Below are 21,029 nucleotides of genomic sequence, written 5' to 3'. Positions count from 1 at the left end.
TGAAGTTTTGTTTTGCTTTTTTTCACTTGTAATTGCCCTTTGGCTTACTGTTTGTCAGAGGCGTTTGCTTTTAGAAAACTGTTGGGTTGATCAAATTGATAAACCTGATACTTTATGGAGTTAAGCATGTAATAAAACGATTATAAAAAAGCTGCATGCATTTTAACAGTGACGTGATTAAGACAATGACAAAATATAAATCATGACACATAAAATGCACTTCTTTGACCCCAAATATCCATCATGATATTAACCTTATTTTAAAGTTGTTGTTTTTTTCCCCACAACACGCATTAAAATATTGGAGATTTGAAATAATCTACATTTGGTATCACATTATACAATAGAATAACTCTTATATTTAATGGAAAACAATGCTCAATATTCTTTTTTTGGTCAGTCTATCATTAGATTATTTTTCCCACACATTGATTAGTCCAGGTGTAAAATAAGCAGTATTTTAGAGGGGCACATGGACGTTGTCTTACCTGAAATCACTGTAGGGGTGAATAATCCAGAACCCAGCGGATTTGACCCGTGCTTGCTCCCGTTCCACCGCCTTCTCGCTCCCAAACATCCTCAGGGAAAACTTGTTGACCCCTGGCTGAAGCATCGCCCCGAACTGCCTGTGCATGAAGCCGGCTTGGTAATATCTCTCATCGTCTGGTAAGATCTCCTCGATGCCCTCCAGCTTTATAAATCCAGCCTGCTGATCGGGGTTGCCCTGTTGCTGGCTCGCACCGGGGGCATCATCGCAGGCGCCGCCTTGCGCCCCGGGCTCCGCGCCGCCACCCGCCGCTCCAGGGGGGCTCTCCTCGCTCGGGGTGACTTCTCCATCCGTGATCAGACGCCTCTCCTCCGCTGCATCCGAGTCATGGACGTGCCGACTAGTGATGGACGAAAGGCTGCCGCGGAACCTCCGGCAGTCCCCGTTGGAACTGGTTTTCAGAGGTCTTCCGATGTCCGTCTCCATGATCAAGGACTCTCCGCTTTTGGTCTCCCCTTTGCAGCTCGCCCCCCCGGAGGTCGGCGACGGCAGGTGCTTCATCCTGATGCTCTTCCTCCGGGTGTCCTTGTCGGTGTCTTCAGCTTCACCCATGATCGAAGCTTTCTGTCCGATGTGCTGTGGCAAACTGTAGAGCCTTTTACGCATGGAAGAATGCAACCTGTCCATTATGACATTGAAACGGTGGCGCGATCAATTCAATGACAAATGAATCCAGATTTGGTGATGTTATTGGTGCGATTATTGCCACAACCCCCTCTGAATCTGTGTCCGAATGCGAACAGTCTGGAGGTGATATCAAACCCCACCTGTCTTTCGCTCAAAAACATGCCACGGCATCACACCGACCATTAGGCTACCTGACTGTCCAAATTTGCCCCCCTCACACAGATCCAGTGGTTCCCGTCTCACCACAACACTCCAGTTCCAAGGCACTGTGTTGCTCTGTGTGTGGATTAAAGTCAGTGGGAAGCGCAGACTGGAGCCTCATCAGCATCACATGTGAGGGAGGTGCAGTCGAATGGAGAGGCGCGGAGGTCATGGACCCAAGCCTATACCTTCAGGTCCCTTTCGGCTGTCAATCACTCGCAAATCACCGCGATCATGCATGTACCCCACATCATCAGCTGCCGCCGGGCACCGCTGACATCACCGCCTTCCGCCGTCCCGAGCCTTTCTTATCCCGTGAATATTCATGGCGATGCTGATCTATATCGTGTTGCCATAGAAGCGAAAACGGCAGAGGAAGCTCGGCCCACCCACCCACTCAGGTCCCAGACTAACCCTTTACGCGATTTTCCTCGCAGTATCCACAATATTCACATTTCATTGGATATTGTACGCATAAAACTCAACAGCAATTTATAGTTGGATTTATCAATGCAAATTACAATGTCTGGGCATATTCTAACTGCAAATAACACTGAGGAAAATATTGTACTTTTCCATCTAGATTCTTAAGACTTGTTGTTAGGTACAAGCTAAATCACCTGTAGCTTTCACAAGTCATGTAGCCTAGTTTCCTAATTGTGCAAATTGTAATTAAATCCGTATACAAGTCTGCTGTTACCCAACTTTGTGTATATAATATAGATGCTGACGTTTTCCTAATATTACTGGCACATTATTTTAATTTTCTAGAGGTGACGAACCGAAAATGATTAGATGAATAACTGTATTTACGATAGACAATGACGCATGCGCAGTGCGCACACATACAAACCAACGCAACGCCCCTCCCTCCGGATACGCCCAGTTCGCCTTTATTTCACGGTTTTACTCTCGAAATTTACTCACACACACACAAAAAAAAAAAAGTAGTAAAAGCGAAAATGGAAAGACAGAGCTTAGATACAGAAACTTCGAAAGCCGTGACCATTTCAAACCACGTTTGGAAGCTAAAACGCTACGGTCGTTTTATTCCCAAAACAAAATCTAAAGCCTCAGGGAACGGCTCCGCGTGGAAGGTGAGGCGGGCGGGAAGCGCGTGCTGGCCACAAATTTCGTTTTATAAGCTAAATATTTTAAAATTTGTTAGATTTGTTGTTTTTAAGTGAAATATTTGTTGATTCATTCAATGAAGGGGTGCCTATTTCTAGCAGCAGGGTTGGGAGGGTTACTTTTGAAATGTATTCCACTACAGATTACAGAATACATGCTTAAAATGTAATTTGTAACGTATTCCGTTAGATTACTCAAGGTCAGTAACGTATTCTAAATACTTTGGATTACTTCTTCAGCACTGGTAGATGGTTCATTTGTTTTTACTATAAAAACTCTGCCAGTACAGTAAGACAAAATACACATGTTAAAAATACATTCTCTGAAAAACATAAATATCTTATGCAGTGTTGTTTCTAAAACAAGATCAGTCTAATTGATCAAATAATCAAATCCCCCAATAATAAAAACAAGCAAGTAAAAACCACAAGGCCTTGTGCTCAAGGTCATCATGGACTAGGTGTGTCTTAAAAAAAGAGACGTTAGCCTAATTGTTTTAAATTATCAATTGTTTACTTTACAAAATCATGGTAACAGGGTTGACATTTTAAGTCCATCCACTACTGACGAACAAATCAAAATGTGATAAAGTGAAAAATATATACTACTGCTTAAAATAATTATCATAGAAAATAGTAAAAGTAGAAATTAAAAGCAAACATAGCTTATTTTATGTTTCTTTCAGATTTTTGAGTCCTGTGAAAAGTCTGGCCAGCTGGAGTTGAATATTTTGGGCTCTGGTCATCTGCTTGTATCTCAAGGCCATGAAGTCTTGGTAAGATTATATAAACATACAGGCCATGTTTGGCAACCAATAACACAATTTTTGTTTATGGTTTATGGCACTCTTTAAACCCTTAACACTCTTCCTCCCATCTGAGTGCAGGCCATCCACTGAGCCCATCATAAGGACTTGACCGTATTTCTTTTCAGCCGCTGAAAGAACAACGTAATCCCCTTCCTCTCCCACTGGGCCTGTTGCTTTCCCTTTGGGATTGCCAGACCAAGAGTAATGCCAGGCTGAGTGCCTCTGAAATCTCCCAACAATAAGCCCCAATCTTGGACTCGTGGACACAATAGTCACACAACTGTCTCTTCATGATGTGCTGCGGTGCTACTTTTGGAGAATGAGCCACATTTCAAGTTTTATGCAGAACCGTAGAGCCAAACGAGTCAGCATGCCCATGGGTGATTTTGAGAGCAGAGACCAGTATTCAGTCATGAATATGTGTCTATAAGCGTTTCCCCCCCGTTTATTTAAAAAGAGAAAACTAACAGTTTTTTGAGTCAAGGGAATAAACAGTGAATTCTTTACTTGCACAACAAACAAGCAAGTGCAGAGAATAATGCCGTGCAATACTAATATGATATTTTAGATGTAAAGATAATCATTTCATTCATATCATCTTTGAAGATCTGTGCAGGAAAAATCAGTTTAGAATCTTTTGAGGTTGAAAGATGAAATGTTTACGTAATATATCCAATAGAAAGCAGAGTTCTGGTAAAATCGTGACATTTTTCGTTACTGCTACAGTACTAGAAAATGGCTCAGGGTAATGTGAGTGTTATGATAAATCACAAGAAATAATTCTAACTCTAAACTTTAAAGAAATGAGGGGGAAATGTGCAAATGAATTGTTCCCTGTAAGATTCACATGTAAAACTTAAATAAAAAACACTTCAGTAGACCTAATAGTAGTAGTAGTAATAGCAGTAGTTGAACTACATCTATTTGTTGATATTGTTCCCGATATAGAGCAGTGGTTTGGGTAGAGACACTGAGGTTGTTGTGTTAATAGATCCCCCTTCTGACAAGGTCGTGTAATAGCAGCCAGAAATAAATTACCTATTCCCTAATGTTTGGGAAATGCCTGGTCTGAAGTACAAGAATAATAATGACAATACTAGTTTAGTTACACACTCATTGAATTACAGATGAGCTTGTTTTTGTTCATTAATGTTGCTTGCTAAGACGACTTTTGCAGAGGCAAGCACCACTCTTAATCTAGTTTATTATGTAAAATTTGTCAAATAAATGCAGTTACTTTTGCATTTTAATATATCACCAATTGACATCACACTTATATTCAGCATTAGAAACACACCGGTGGAGGAGCATGGCGGAAAGCCTTTGTGTTTTGACATTATGTGCTTTCTGCTTGCTACAATCCTATTAGTGTAAATGAGTCCCTGACAGATCATCATAATGTGTGATCCTGTTTCCTCCTGTAGGAGGGCTTTTCTCTACTCAATGCACAAAGCTTTTTGAAAATTCAGCACAAAACAGACAGTCTGCTGTTCAACATTACAGTAAAGGTGAGTAACAGCACTTTTTCTATTTTCAAAGAATGAAACATTGTTTCTACAGATTTATCTGTAGTTGAACAACTATCAGACACAAAAGGAAGTCAACGGGATGTGATTTGTGTATGTTGTCCTGGAGGCAGACTCCACCTCCTTGTCCTTGAAAGCAATAAACAATTTTAATATGCAAATGTAAAAAAATAACTGCTTACAAGTGACCTCGAACTTACAGCTCAAAGACAAACTCTGTGCCTTGCTAATTAAGCTAATTATCTCTTCTCCAACATGTCTTTTTGAACAATTCGTTACTTAATGAATACTGATGAATTTCTTGAAAACAACAACAATCCCTAATATAGCTTTGATATGGTTGCAAACAATCTACGCTCACTTAGTACTTTATTAGGAACACTATGGTCCTAATAAAGTGCCCAACATGGTTGCTGTCTGCTGTTGTAGACCATCCGCCTCAAGGTTTGATGTGTTGTGCATTCTGAGATGCTGTTCTTCCCACTACAATTATACAGTGTTTAGCCTTTCTGTCAGCTTGAACCAGTCTGGCCATTCTCCGCTGACCTCTCTCATCAACAAGGTGTTTCCGTCCACAGAACTGCCGCTCACTGGATGTTTTTTGTTTTTGGCACCATTCTGAGTAAATTCTAGAGACTGTTTTGCGTGAAAATCCCAGGATATCAGAAGTTACAGAAATACTCAAACCAGCCCGTCTGGCACCGACAATCATGCCATGGTCGGAATCACTGAGACAAAATTTTTTTCCCCATTCTGATGGTTGATGTGAATATCAACTGAAGCCCTGACCTGTATCTGCATGATTTTATGCATTGCACTGTTGCTACACAATTGGCTGATTAGATAATTGCATGAATAAGTACTGTAGGTGTACAGGTGTTCCTAATAAAGTGCTCAGTGAGTATATGCAACGTTCGTAATGCAAAGCAGAAATGTGGTTTTGCGCTTCTTTTTTAGTTAAAATGGTAAGCATGTTTGTTTTAGTGTGGAATGCCAGCTGAATTTCTTACATTTCCATTCAAGTGTTTGCAGAGTCACTTGGGTAATGAGTGATATGGAAACATAACAGAGCTGAAAAATGCAATCAGGTCACAGAGATGTTTTTGTTTTTTCTGTTTTGTCTGGAAGGGAGAGAACCGTCTGATCAGACTGCAGTTTGATGGGAGCAGTCGGGCTGAAGCCACAGGTTTTTGCAGTAAAGTAGTAGAGAGGTTGCAGATTTATGTACCTGTGCAGGAGCACACGGTAACACCTTCCCCTGCTGCTACATCAGCCTCTGCTGCTCCAACCAATTCTGCAGAACCTGGAACCTCTAAACAACAGCAGCAGGTGGGAAATGCTCTATTACCTGTGAGAAACGTAAAGGATAACGTACGGTCATTGCAAAACAAACCCAGTCTTATTTTGTGATGATAATCACCTAAATGTACAGTATCCTCCTTATTACATACAAGGCTACTTACCAGAATAAATGAATGGACATGGAACATTGACTTGAGTTGATTTTATTGTGTAAGAGGGGAGCATGGAGTGATACGAGACATGAGACAAGCACAGCTACTATATGTAGGAAATCACTGCCTGGGATAACGATGAATTATGATGAATTTTCTGTACGTTATGTAACATTTCCAAGTGAGAATATCCATTGAAAATAATGCGGGGCAGGTTTGTGAAAAGTGTGCAATGATTTTATTGGTTAATTTTTCTCCCCACCCACACAGCCTTGGTTACATCAATAGAAAATTTAAGTCATTTAATGAATCAGAGATATTTTAGATTATAATGAAAAAATAATGAAAACACAACATTTTATTCTTCTGAATGATGTGCACTGATGAATTGTGCACAGTTAGTACAGGAATGTATATTAAGAGAATAAATGTTTTTTTATGTCATGTTTCGTGCAAATATGGCTCTGCATTTGAACGTTTTGGCCACTAGGGGGCGGCATTGCAACATAATGACACTAAATTGGAGATGAGAATGAAATAATCCCATCCTCAGTTCAACTGTTCTTATTTGTGAATCTGAAATGTAAATACACAGACTTTAGGCGCTAAATATAGTGAATGCATAAGCACAAAGGGAAGTCTCTTTGTAAAATATGGTTAGTGACAGCGGCACCCTGCAGCAGGGATGAAAGAGATTGCGTGGGGATGAGGACATTCAATTAGTATTGAGGATATTGATCGGCTTTTGAGGTCCTCCTTGTGAGTCCTGAGACTATAATGAATGGATCTATTTCTGTGTTCCCTCTTCAGGCCTCTGAAGATGCTGCACGGGCAGCCCCTGCTGTTGCCATGGGATCATTGTCAATCAAACACCTTTCTCAGGTACCACTGTATTGTGATTGATTTGAAGGCTGCTGAAATGATCGTGATCACTGCATTTGTGTGCTGTTGTGTCAAGTCACTCAATTAGATGCTGTAATCAGCGGTGGTCTAATTTGACCCCTGAGATGGCATCCATGAAGTGCACACTGACTTTTTCATGCACATTATATATACCCCTCCTCCTCCTCAGCACTTCCTGGGTGAGCACGAGCTGTCCCTGCCGATGGCGTATCATCAGTCCATGCTGCCCCCTGGAGACCTGGAGGCTCTATTGCGCCTCTGTCTGCTTGATTCTGGCTTTCCTGCTTTCGTTGAGGAAGTGGAAAACAAGCTAAAGGAGCTAATCCAGGACTGAGGAAGAGCAGGGCTTGCAAAATCCATAATTACACCCATGCTGATTCCTCGATAGATGTTTGAAATGGCATAACTGATCCTTTGCTAAGCCCTGCCTCCTTTCTATACAGAACGTCCCATAAGATTGAATTTGAGATCTCAATGAACAGTGTGATTTTTGGTACAATGTGCTCAATTGATATTATTCTAAGTGGGCTGGAATGAAGTGTAACATTGCAAAGCATCTTCTTTCATTTGCGATTTTCTTTACAGAAATGTTTAAAATATGCAGTAACGTGATTAAAAACTCTGGAGACTGCAATTCAGAATTAATGCAATCGCAGCCAACTGATATAAGAAATCATTTTATAGTGATTACAACTTATATTATTAAAGGGAACAGAACTGTTGGTTATACTACCGTAACTTATAACATCCTCATGTTGTTCTCGTGTGACTTTCTTTCTTCCATGGAACACAAAAAGAGATGTTATGCAGAATGTAAGAGACTGTCTCAATAGCCATTCACTTTCATTGCATCTTTTCCCATGAAAGTGAATGGTGACTGTCTGATGCTGTCAGTCTTTAAAATTCTGCCTTACTTCTCCTTATGTGTTCCAAGAAGAAAGACAGTCATATGGAATTGGAACTACATGAGGGTGAATAAATAAATGGCAGATTCTTTTGGCTGAACTAACCATTTAATTTACTTGAAGCAAATGTTGGTGTTTTTACTGATGTTAAACATATTTATTAGAGAATGAGGGCTGATGGATAGTTTAATCCATAACATGCACTTCTCAAGATTTATTAAATTTTGAATTCTCTTTAAAACTATCCAAAGACACAGGTCTTACATAGGCGTACATTAGAAAAGACCAAATTATTTTCTAATAATATGGCGGACGGCAAAAGTAGCTAAGGTAGAACTGGACAGTATTTAATATTTTTAAGGCGGGGCTTAGCATAGGGTCAATTTGTATACAGTTCGGAACATCTCTCATGTCAAAGCTCACACCAGCCGTTCATTCAAAACAACACAGAAACACCAATATATTTTGGAACCTTTATTCTGAAAAAGGAAACAATTGTTTTCACATAGTTTGTAATGGCTTTAGCTCCACCCACTTCCTTCCTTGAATGTTGGTCCTTTGTCATTGTGATATTCATGGTATTGATCAAGAGTTGACATGCAACTACAGCAGTGCATTTAAAATCCAAATCACCCCTATTGTTCCTGTCCTATTAAAGCTTTTTTTTTATTACTCTCTGAAATTAAACAAACCTGCCCCACCTTACAATTGCCAGTAGGTCTATATGAATACATATTGCATAGGATTATAGCCATGCTGTACAAGAATTAACTTTTCTCTAAAAAGAAACATGAAAGACATTGAAGTTTAAAAAAAAGATATAGTTTTTTTCTTTTTACAGATGCTATCATAATATTTGAACATTTACAGCACCACAATGTACAAGACGTCTAAAGAACTCTAGAAAATAAATGTTACATGTATTCATTTCATTTAGTCATTTAATACAATATCAGCTCTTTTTGATTAAATACTGCTCTGCAAGGTTCTTGCATTCTAGTTTAAGACAAAACACCTCCTTTTAGTATTGTTTTATTGGATGATAAACTGTACAAAGTTCTCAATTACTTTTTTTTTTTATATCCATTTAAATTTCTTTAAAAACACACACACGCTGATATGCTGACATACTTCCTCACACACACACACACACACACACACACACACACACACACACACACACACACACACACACACACAGGTTATTCATTTGGATGCAACACCACTTAAAGTAATAAGTAACAATAGAAAAACGATATTTGAATCTATCGATTATGTTATTGCATGCATTCGAGACAACATGTAGATATGAAAACGATTCAGTGCAGCAGGAGGGCATGATAAAAAAACAAAACGCAAAGTTAACAGCACATGGGGAAAAAATCCTTGTCACCTTTAGAATGATTTGGTCAATGTCCACACATTCGCACAGATCCTTAGCCTGAATAAGGCATACTTAAAGACAGACAGACTTTACTGTTCATTTCTGCCAGTGTAATGCTGTTGTTGTTTGTTGTTTTCTTCACCTCATGAGGCAGGATATGCGTCACTGAAAATCGCCATGAGCGTCTCCTCTCCTTGTATACATCTGTACAGTCGGGATATGCAGTTGGTCATCTGGAAATAAGGAAGGACTTGGTGAATTTTTTTTTTTTTTTTGCTTTTTTTTTTTTTTATGGATGTTTGTATGTTGTTTCATTTGTAACTCCACTGTAGCTTTAAGACACATGGTTGGACAGAATCCATATTGAAATATAAATTATTAATCTTAATTTCTAAACCTTCAGCATTCTTCTGTAGTACGTTGGTCCGCCGTCTCAGTTGGTATTCCGCTGTCGTACATTTTTGTCTTTGTGGTTGTTTGTAGAGTTTGTTTTTCTAAAGGACAAAGATTTAAACTTCACAATTAATAAACCATTTTAACCATCATAACAAATGAATCACAGATAAGTTTTAATAAACTTTTTTCTATTATTACAAATAAGAGTTGGAGTTCTTACATTGGTGCAACTGGTTCATCATCTTCAACAGGGTTGACGCAAAAAAAAAAAAAAAGACTTCATATTAAACCATAACACTAATATTTGCACTGAATCTTTTTTGTAATGAAATAGTTCTGTAAAGTTCATGTAACATGAAATAGGATTATAGACAGTTAATTCACATTAAATGGTTACTGTTAGATGCAACAGCAATCAAATGCATTTTCTGAATAAATTAGAAATGCATTTGGTTTGTAAGACTAGCAAGCTTAAATGGTTAGATTCTTTCTGTCTTGGCTCATAATGTCACAGTTGGGATGCAAATAGAAAGGTTATAAATGTTAGATATTTCATAGGGAAAACCACCTCCACTAAAAATAAAATTGGGATTCCCACAGACATGGAAACCTCAAAATATCAGGCAATTTTAAGACTGATTTCCAAGCCTGGAAGAGTCATTCAAATGATTAAATTAAACACATTTTGTAGTTATACTTGGCTTTAAAGAATTTAATCAGCTCAAACTTGGTAAAAATCACTGTCTAGTAATCACAAACAATAAGAATAGTCAAGGAAATTAATTGGCCAGTAGTTGTGTGAGTCCTGCATAGTTTTACTCTGCAAATAGATCAAAAACTGCAAAACAACCATTAACATTGTCTTCAGATTTTTGGACAGTAAGTTGTGGTTGACATAAGAGTGTAGGAAGGTCACTAGAGGTCATTGAAGAACAGAAGCATGGCTCTTTCCAAAGACAAATGGACAGTTTTGGTTAGTGTATGAATGTATAACAGCACATGCGGCCACAGGCAGCAGCGTTCCACAGTATTGAACACAAAGCAGATTATGAAGGTTTGACATACTGTAGAACAATATGACTCTTCGGCACATACTAGTTCTCCTTTTCTGATTATAAATCAGTCTAAAAATCCTTGCCCATTCAAAAACAACAGCACAAAAATCTTTCAGTTCACTACATATGACAGACCAAAACAAATGTGCTTCCTGTGCAAATATGATCAATTTTTATGAGTCAGGCACCCAAGTGTGATGGGCCAGTCACACTGACAGGCGATTTGCAGTGACAAAATAACCACAAGGGATTGTTCACACAGAACGCGTTTTTCCCGTATGTCTGTTTTTCAATTGTTTTTCTATGTAAACATGCACCAGACTGATGTATTTGACCATTGTGCCATGTCACGCTGTTTTTTTTGTTTTGTTTTTCTTAGTATCTCGCACAGCTACGCCACCTTTTTAGATGCTGTGTCAAAATTAAAAGAAACACGTTTCTCCAAACAAGCGTTCTTTTCTATTCTTTGTGCTGCATCTTTCTTTTTTCTAGTGATTAATTTTCATTGAAAGTTAGCGATTTGAGTGTGTCATGAATGACCATTGGTGATGTGATGCAGAGTTGTTTACCTTTATGCAAATGAGCTAGATAAACCATTAGAAAATATCTGCATTTCAAGAGTTTGATGCATGCAATAATAGTCATTGATCTAATTTATGATATGATGCATTATACACTGCAATTTGTGTACAAACGCTTTCCCATTCAGAATGTTCTTTTTTGCAGCAAGAAAACCTTCCTTGTCAAAACCTTATTTTACCAGTAATACATCACATTTGTGATCAGATTTCTGTGATCAGGAATGCCCATAAACAGCAAACAACATGGTGACAAGGCAGCATCCAAAAAAAATTGCTATCAGTGTGAACTGCGTCAAGCAGAAATTCACTTAAATAATTCAGTAAATCACTCATGTCAGTTTATCAGCTCACAGATTCCAAACCACTAGAGGAGTAAAGGACAGCGCTGGTGAAAATATAACATCCTGGCACGTGGATTTCAGCTGTAATGTGCATCATTGCATTACGTTACCATTTCTGATTCTGTTGATAAGACTGTGGGCAGATATAATCTACCTTAATCTACCCCACCCTTCCCTACACCCGCTCTCCTGGGAACAAATCCGTCTCAAACCACAAAACAGAACATGGTGTTCATGCACGTTGTGAGGAAGTTTTTCTCCTTAATTATGTTTTGCATGCGATTATTCTGTTATACAGGGTCTGTAGAGGCCATTCAGGGATTTATCCAAAGAAGCAAAACAAACAGACAGGCATATTTGAGAATTTTATGGTTAAAGCTGCAACAGTGGGAAGTTTGGTTTAAGTTTAGTACTTCTGAATTTCAGTCAAATCTGAGATGGTAATTAAAACAAACTCTCTCTCTTTGTATTTCTTTCCATCTGTTACCATTATGTAGTGCTCATTTTATTCATTAGGAATCTAGGTCAAAAATGACAAGTTTGTTTATATGAAGGGTTTTTGTTGTTGTTGTTGATTACATTATAATTAATTACATTTAATGAATTACATTTCCAAAAAACAAATATTTTGAATAATTATTGAAAATCGATAACGAACCATAATCGTAACAGTAGAGAATCGTTGCAAGTGTTGCAGCAAACACCCAGACATTTTTTTTATTTCCTTTGACCATTAAATAAGCACAAGTGGACATCACAGCTTGAATGAACAGAAAACAAATAAAAGCTGAAATTTCTGAAGACATGCAGGTTCTCAAACTTACCAACAACAAAGAATATGATGCCACATGGAGAAGAAAAAAAACAAGGTTTAACCCATAATTAAATTAAACCATTATATTAAATAGAAAGCAGAGACATTCTGTTGTGAATTACAGGCTGGTCCTTACAATCATTTTGAAATATATTAAAAATGTTTTATTTTATTAGGAAGGAAAGCAATATTGGTAGCTGTAGTTAATTCACTAAAGCACTGCGCTTATTGAATTACTGCCCTGAAAGTATTTTCTTGTATGAACAGGCAAAACCACTTTTCACCTGAAACTGTCCGGTTTGTTCGCCCATGGTCAGCAAACGTTTCTTTTTCAAATCTAAATTGCATTAACGTTAACCAGCATCATTTTTTTAAAAGATTTAAGAAAGGCTACATTACCTACAAGAGTATCTTAATCAAACGTTAATTAATTAATTAATATTAACCAATAGCCTGCACGGACTAGGTGACATCAGACAAAAAGGAAAGTCATTTCAGAGGCAGAGCAACTTATTAAATTTTTCTCATTTGTATTCTCAAGGTCAGTTGTGACTGTTGACTGTAACATATTCTTCTTTTCAATTATTCTTAAATCACTGCATGTACAAATCCCATAGATGGCAATTAAATGCAGTTTAGTCCTAGATCTGTATGCCAACAAACATTTACTGGTGGTTGTCGGATTTGATTAATATTTCTAAAAATGTAACTATATAAAATGAGAAAGATACATCTTGAGATTCCATTATAATTTAGCAGAAAACAACAGAACAAGCAGCATGGTTTTATTGATAGGATATAAGTTGTTTCAGTCACTAGGATCTAGTGAATGTTGCAACACATTTAAAGGGTAGCTACTGACCACCCCTGGCTCTGCGATTCCCTTCTGCAGTTCTGCAAAGGTCAAATTAGCATTATGCTATGCCTGACTGCATCCCTTCAGAGACTGTGACACTCACAGCCTCAACATGTTCAGAAAGGAGCGTGTTTAGGAGTACTAGCTCACTGGCTGTGTTCTAGTTATTAGGATTATTTACTGTCCTTTTCACCACTTCCCTTGCGGCCAAAGTGTGAAAGAATGAGACTGAAAAGAAACAGTCTTTAAAGGAATATTTCACCTAAAAATGAAAATTCTGTCATCATTTACGCACCCTCATGTCCTACCAAACCCTGTATGACTTTTTTATTTCTTCTATACAACACATAAGTTGATCTATTTAAGAAAATACTGTCTGCTGTTCCCATGTCATGAAGGTGAATGTCTGTCAAGCTCCAAAATGACAAAAAAAAAAAAAAAAGAAAAACAGCAGCAAAGCTCCATAAAAGTCATCTATACAATTTATATTACCAGTACTCTGAAGTCATAAGATGTTTGTGTGAGGAACAGACACAAATTTAAATTGGTATTCACTGATAATCTTCCCTATCAAAGCTCTGAAATGGACATCAAAAGTTGTATTAACAGTAAACGCCATTGGTTCTTGCGTGTCTCGTTGCGTGTCTCATTAAAGTCCACCTTGATTTGAGAGCTACAGTGGACAGGATGATTCTCAGTAAATAACCACTTAAATTTTGGCAATGACAAAACCCAGGAGACCGACAGACAGTCTCCTTTTACTTTCATTATTGAAAAGACCAGGCACGATTTTTTTATTTTTTATTACTTTTGTTTTTTATTTACCTTTTGGATTCCACGGAAGAAACAAAGTCATACGAGTTTGGAACAACATGAGGATGAGTACTTAATCTTTTTCCTTTTTGGGTGAATTATTCCTTTAAATGTTAAAAGATATCTTGTTCACTGATCAGTAAACTATATTAACAATTCTTGTTTTCTTATTGAGACGAGAATCCTGTGTAGTTGATGACAGTATCAGTTATTCATTAAGAGTGTACAAATGTGAGGCAGCTAATGTTCTGATTTATCTTTCTAGTAGAGACTCTCAGATTAAAAGCCGGCTGAACGTGGTCAAGCATAGAGGTCAGTATTTCCCAGTGGTCCTCATCTGACTCAACACTCATGAAAATTCACTTGTGCAACTACCCTCACGCTAACAGCCCAACCCGTGAATGTACCACTAACAACCTGCTTCTAAAATATATTATTGATGGCTGCTTCAATCTTCAAAACAGGCTTAATGTATTCTAAGATACCAGCCCAGCTGTTTCATCAAAGTTGTATTTGCTTGTAGGTACAGTACAACATTTCAAGAACAATTTACATCATTTTCTTATCTATTACCTAAACAATTGCCCCATTAAGCTCTTCAGAACGCGATAATATTGTTAGTTCACTGTACACAATCTTTTTTTTTTTTATTAAGTATTTTTATCTTTTTTTCAGAAAAACTGTGTTTTTTTCTTAAAACAACATGCATTTACTTGAGAAGCAAAATTGTTAACTTATATTTTGATGCCTTTGGCAAGTAATGTTTTCATTTCTTTTCAACATACTGTAAATATAGCCAAATTTAATGCTTACAAAAATTGCCAAAAAAAGATTACCTTTACCTTTTTTCTGAATGTATAAATAGGACTGGGTATCGATATAGATTTCCTGATTGATCCGATTCTGATACAATTTGATTAAATTCTGATTCATTTGGGTATATTTCAGTTATAATATCCATTTGGCTTACATATGAAAAAATTTTATTTCTCAGCTAATGCTGTAAAAATAGTATTTTTTTAACAGATATAATAATTAACATAACCAAAACTGAAGTAATTATCTTACACAATTTAACCTATTTAAAATGTGTAAAGGATGTTTAGAAAACAACACAAATATACTGATTATATTTTGCAGTGTTTTTTTATACAAAAATAAGGAACTGCTCCTAGTCTTGATTGGCATTTCAAAAAATCATACTGCCAGAGACTTTTAGGTAAAAATGAATAAAGCACAGCGCTACTTACCATCAGGAACCTCGTCTGGCCTCTTGCGCTTTTCGTAAACCACAATAATGACCACCAGAATGATGATTTCAGCTAAGACGCCCAGAAAAGGCCACAGCGGGGCGAGCTGACTCCTCACCCGCAGGATGGTCATGGACTCTTTCGAGCCGATGATGTTTGAAGCGTTGCAGACGTATTCGCCCGGATCTGTGCTGATGTCCAGGCCAGTAATGTTCAGCTCTGTGAAATTATCTTTGTTGATGATGAAAAATCGGCCAGTGCTGTTATCAATATCCTACACAATGTTGGAAGCACATGAGTTTATCTGTGATGCTGCTGTGTCCTCATTTATTTAAAGGTGAAGTGTGTAATTTCAGTGTCAATAGCATCACCACACGGACTTGCAAAACTAATGATGGTTTTGTCCACCATTATTCGAAAACAGACAGTCCTGCCCAAAACTCAAACCACTGGTTGACCCAGAGTTGCTCTGTCGGGGAGTCAGGATGCACAAACAAACAGAGCAATGTTTTGATAGCACCACAAAGCCACAGTGTTTACATTTTTCAGGGGATCAACCTACGAAAGTCTTTCTTACAGTTGTCTCCGCATATTAAACTGGGAGGAGAAAGTATTAAATCACTGAAAAAAATTACACACTTCACTTTTAAAGAACTTTTAAGATTACATTTAAACTGAAATACTATCTGTATCATAGCTGTTTTTATAATGTTTGTTACCCTACATTTTAGTTACTTACGATGTAAGATCCGCGGCCCACTTTTTTACGCCACATCCAAACAGGATGTGGGTATCCCACCGATTTGCAGTATAGCGTTGCATTATCCCCTTCTTTTTTGTTCTCACTTCGTTTGTGGCCTGTGATTTCAGGAGCAGCTGAGTAGAAAGAGTAAAGGTTCATTTAGGTCAGCATTGATGCTTTCATGTCACTGAGATTTGAAATTGTCCCTTTACTTTCCCTTATTCATAACTCTTTTCATCTATTCTTGACATTCTGAATCTGTTTATTTTTTGGGGGGTTATGTTGTGTGATTTTTATAACACAAATTTATATGGTCCAGTTGTAGTGGTTTCTGTCATTCTCTAGAATTAGAAAGTTAAGCATCTACTGTAAACTGTCTGGGCTTATCTAGCATTATGAACAGATTGTAAATTGTTCCAGGATTAGAATCCTTATTTACCGCTACGCAATCAGGGCGATGTCGCCATAGAACAGTGCTATGAATTTATTAACAAGACAATACCCTGGAGCAACTGAACCTCCTTGCCCAAGGACACAATGGTAATGGTACGTGTCTCACTTTTTATGGTGATCGAACCAGCAACCTTCCCATTATATTGTCAGTTCAGTATTAAACAATGTTCTTAACCAGTATTTTTGTCTTTTGTCTACATTTTCTTGAAAAGCAATATTACAATATCACTTCAAAATATAAGATATTATAACTCGGGCCTGGGTAACTCAGTGGTAAAATACGCTGGCTACCACCCCTGGAGTTTGCTAGCTTGCTACTTCGAATTCCAGGGCGTGCTGAGTGACTCCAGCGAGGTCTCCTAAGCAACCAAATTGGCCCGGTTGCTAGGGAGGGTAGACTCACATGGGGTAAACTCCTCGTGGTCGCTATAATGTGGTTCGTTCTTGGTGGGGCGCGTGGTGAGTTGAGCGTGGCTGCCGCAGTGGATGGCGTGAAGCCTCCACACGCACTACATCTCTGTGGCAACGTGCTCAACAAGCCACATGATAAGATGCGCGGGTTGACGGTCTCAGACGCGGAGGCAAATGGGATTCGTCCTCCGCCACCCGGACTTAGGCGAATCACTACGCGACCACGAGGACTTAAAAGCACATTGGGAATTGGGCATTCCAAATTGGGAGAAAAAGGGGAAAAATCCACCAAAAAAAAGATATGATAACTAATTTGCCAATTTGTTTTTTTTAAACAGATCTAACAAAATGTAGTTATTCAAAATTATAGTATAACAATATTTTTAATTCTTATGAGGATTGAACTAGCAACCTTCCCATTACCAACCTTAAGCCTTAACCACTACAGCAGAGCACCCTGAGGTAGTGTGCGCATTACTTAAAGAAGAAACCACTAGACAAAAAAATAATGGACGACCAAATTGGTTTATTTAAACAGCCGATGCCCATTCTAATGATAGCTAATAAGATACAGAAAATTTGTAAATTTATATAAATACTTATTTTACATAATGTAAATTCAAAACCCACAAAAACAAAGCTGAATGCAGATTTTAAAACAGACACTATGTGGAATAATCACTTCTGTTATCTGGCCAATCACGTACAGTTATCGACGGATGCTGATAATCTAAAAATGGCCAAACATCTGCCGATTAATCAGCCTGGCCGACGTATCGGTCCATTACTTACAAAGAGATAGGTCATCTTCTAAGGCAAAAAGTCATCTTTTAAGATCCTTAGTTAAGGCTTCACTGACTGCTTCACATCCAGGATGAAAAATATATATATATTTTTTAAATCTCAACAGTGCTTAATCGCTTGTAAGAGAACTCTTGTGAGATCAAAACAGCGGAAATGATCTGACAGAAACAAGATGGCATAGACTTAATTAAAATCAAACCCTGAGAGCGTTATAATTCAGGCTTCCCCTCTCTGATGTGCTGAGTCACCATCATTCCCCTTCACTGGATAATACAGAGCTGTCACTGCTTAATGTCAGAAAGCCCCAGCAGATAAATATTCTCCAGAATTAGGAAATATGACAACACCCCAACCCCATTGATTTTCAAACAAAGCACCTTCTGTAGCTAATCTCCAAAATTGCTGTAATTCCCTCCCCGCTATTAACGCAGAATGAGAATGAACAAATACAATTTTAATCAGTATTTTGTTTCGTTTTCATGTCAACATACCTAAACATCCTTAAAATACATTTACCTGAGACTTGTTTTCAGAGACTATATCTTGAATTAGGTTTATTTTTCTTATCACATAGGCAAATTGCTTTTTCTAGTTTTAAGCATAAATCTGTCTTAATTTGTATTGAATTTATACTTAAAACAAGAAGAAAAATTTGCAAATTGGGTAAGAAAAATAAACTTAATTCAAGGTACATTCTCTGAAAACAAATTAACAAATTAGGTTGCTCTAAGGGTTTAGATATTTTTTTCAAGAAAACGACAAGAATACTGATTTAGAAAATTATTTTGGTAACACTTTACAATGCTGCTGTGCATGTTAACATTAGTTAACACAATAGTGAACAAGAACTAACAATGAACAATACCTTTAAGCCACTTATTAATTTTTCTTAATGTTAATTTCTACAAAGTAATTCTATACATGTTTTTAGCATTAAAAGTTGTGTATATTAACATCAACTAATGCATTTTGAACTAACATGAACTATCAATAAACAATATTTATTTATAATTTAACATTAACCAAGATTATTAGTTCATGACACTTAATGTATTAACTAAAGTTAACGAATACAACATTATTGTAAAGTGGTACCTTAATTTTTTGCACTAGAGAAAGATGGTGAACATGCAGGTTAAAGAGGGCATGGATTGGAACTTGGCTGACATCACCAGCTCTAATTATGGTGTGCACGTGCCTAGTAAGGATAGAGAGTGTGTGTGTGTGTGTGTGTGTGTCAAAGCAAGCTGGAGCTTAACTCGGCATTATCCTCAGTCACAGCGTGTCTCTGAGACTTTCTCTCATACACACTATCACTCTGGCATGCTTTCAAATACTGATCGGCAGCGGAAGTGTGTGATCAATGCGGGGGGAGATCAGTAACAGTGTCTTGATGCTGATAGCTGTTCTACGTTGCTATTTGTGGGGCATCTCTTTTGCTCTGAAAGGAAAGAGCCTTTGTAACTGAAAACCAAATGAAATCAGTAACAGATGGAATATAAAGTATTGACACAGGAAATCATGCAGAGCAGGCAGAGGTACTGTAACACAGTGAAATATATATGCACTAAAAATAACACACACACAACAGATGGCGCATCAGCATCTTTCCTTAATAGGTCGTTACTAAATATAAACACATAAAGGTGCAGTCTGGGTATTATTTTACCTGACGTGATTTAAAGGAGGTGATTTAATTAGATTTCACCACCAGAGCAGAATGATCTGTTTACCGGGCACATACATCAAATTATATTCACAAAAGCATTGCAAAGACTTACAATTCTGAGTGTAAATGTTGAAACATGAATGCACAGGGCAGATTATGATAGTGGACAATAAAGTCCTGCCACAGAGACACTGGGAGTGAATCCAGAGTCTTAATCCCTCCCCAACCCACCACGCGAGCCTCCATCTGTTGCCTTAGAGTGGTGAAACAAGAGAGAGAGACTGATAGATAGAGTGTCTCTCTTTTCCTCTTCTTTTCATGTATCTTATTTACTTCACCCTATTTGATTTTTGTATTGTCCCTTTCTTACACCAATTATGCTTATTAAGATGACAACATGTGTGGTCATGTTAACGCATTAAACGGTTTTCCTTTATTGGTGTAATGTCATAAACGGCGTAAGAATAAACCAATCGACACGGGTAGATTTTTGCACATTACCCCGATTCCGCATTGCATGCAAACACCTTTACCGCCGTTCTTACTGGCTTATCCAATGTGTGCAAGTGTTGTGCACGTGCCTTTTCATGGTTTGACGTCCAAGCAGAGAATAACTAGATTATTTCAAATCAGATTGCTTTGTCTGATTTTTTTTTAAATAAGATGATTTTTAGGAGTTATCAGTGTATTGGTGTGCATGTTAACTGGCTCATTGTTAATGGTGACAATCATGCCAATAAAGCTTTGCTGACTCTGAGAAAGAGAGAGAGAGAGGGGTGCAAAATGCATGACCGATTGGGGGATGGACAGGCTGCAAAATGGGACATTTTCAAACTTACACAGGACATACTGTCTTTATGCTCATTTTAATTAAAATAAATCATTGTTTAAGGAATTTTGAACTGTAATAAAGATTACTGCATTACAGCAATGAGAAACATATTGATATTCACCATTTAGAATAATGTGAATTACATAAATAAACTAAAAAGTAACATTTCCAAATTTGGGGGGAAACTGACAAGTTTTCGTGATTAATATTATACAATATTAATCAATAAACTGTCTAGCAACACAAACGCAGCACTGATTCATAAATTAAAAAAGACACATACAAAAGAATCAAACAGCTCTTAAGACGTCTTAAGGTCTTGCAAATAAAGAGATACAAATAGGACAGAGACAGTAAGTCAAGGGTGGGGGGTGTGTGCGTGGTTCTTTATCTTGCCATTCTAATGGAGCAGAGCTTGTGGCACATGAGCTGTGTGCTGTCATCTGACAAGCTGCGGGCTGAAAAGCCCGGCCAAAGTGGACGGTGACATCATCGCGTTACGTAACCAGGTAACGCTTAAAGAGAG

At 37.7% G+C, this 21,029-nt stretch overlaps 3 protein-coding genes across 4 annotated transcripts in view; 1 reads left to right on the top strand and 2 right to left on the bottom strand.

The window, feature by feature from the left end:
* hcn4 (hyperpolarization activated cyclic nucleotide-gated potassium channel 4) overlaps positions 1-1,174 on the bottom strand; it is a 136,986-nt gene extending 135,812 nt beyond the window's left edge. Inside the window, exon 1 of the mRNA XM_051724991.1 lies at positions 489-1,174. Coding sequence (XP_051580951.1) covers positions 489-1,174 — 686 coding nt within the window. The remainder of the gene's footprint in view (positions 1-488) is intronic.
* A 1,129-nt stretch (positions 1,175-2,303) lies between these two features.
* On the top strand, positions 2,304-8,126 carry rec114 (REC114 meiotic recombination protein). The gene is made up of 6 exons (XM_051725009.1): positions 2,304-2,472; positions 3,192-3,281; positions 4,739-4,822; positions 5,969-6,169; positions 7,105-7,176; positions 7,367-8,126. The coding sequence occupies exons 1-6, from the start codon at positions 2,338-2,340 to the stop codon at positions 7,529-7,531; spliced, it is 747 nt and encodes a 248-aa protein (XP_051580969.1). The 5' UTR covers positions 2,304-2,337; the 3' UTR covers positions 7,532-8,126.
* A 435-nt stretch (positions 8,127-8,561) lies between these two features.
* The window catches only part of LOC127456482 (neuroplastin-like), a 41,835-nt gene continuing 29,367 nt past the window's right edge, over positions 8,562-21,029 (bottom strand). For both annotated transcript variants that reach the window (XM_051725001.1, XM_051725002.1), the window contains 5 exons: positions 16,332-16,468; positions 15,593-15,866; positions 10,103-10,124; positions 9,884-9,980; positions 8,562-9,719 (listed from right to left, as the gene is read on the bottom strand). In XM_051725001.1, coding sequence (XP_051580961.1) covers positions 9,920-9,980; positions 10,103-10,124; positions 15,593-15,866; positions 16,332-16,468 — 494 coding nt within the window. In that variant the 3' untranslated portion in view covers positions 8,562-9,719; positions 9,884-9,919. The remainder of the gene's footprint in view (positions 9,720-9,883; positions 9,981-10,102; positions 10,125-15,592; positions 15,867-16,331; positions 16,469-21,029) is intronic.

Source organism: Myxocyprinus asiaticus, chromosome 18 (genome assembly GCF_019703515.2).
Source record: "Myxocyprinus asiaticus isolate MX2 ecotype Aquarium Trade chromosome 18, UBuf_Myxa_2, whole genome shotgun sequence".
Taxonomy (NCBI): Eukaryota; Metazoa; Chordata; class Actinopteri; order Cypriniformes; family Catostomidae; genus Myxocyprinus; species Myxocyprinus asiaticus.
Note: the sequence above shows the minus strand (reverse complement) of the source record. Positions and strands in the feature narration are given on the sequence as shown.

What these genes read in the sequence shown, in the direction of transcription:
- rec114 (XM_051725009.1), top strand. Translation starts at nt 2,338, where the DNA reads ATGGAAAGACAGAGCTTAGATACAGAAACTTCGAAAGCCGTGACCATT. An exon ending in GGAACGGCTCCGCGTGGAAG is followed by an intron (nt 2,473 to 3,191) that starts GTGAGGCGGGCG and finishes TGTTTCTTTCAG; the next exon opens with ATTTTTGAGTCCTGTGAAAA. An exon ending in CCTCTAAACAACAGCAGCAG is followed by an intron (nt 6,170 to 7,104) that starts GTGGGAAATGCT and finishes TTCCCTCTTCAG; the next exon opens with GCCTCTGAAGATGCTGCACG.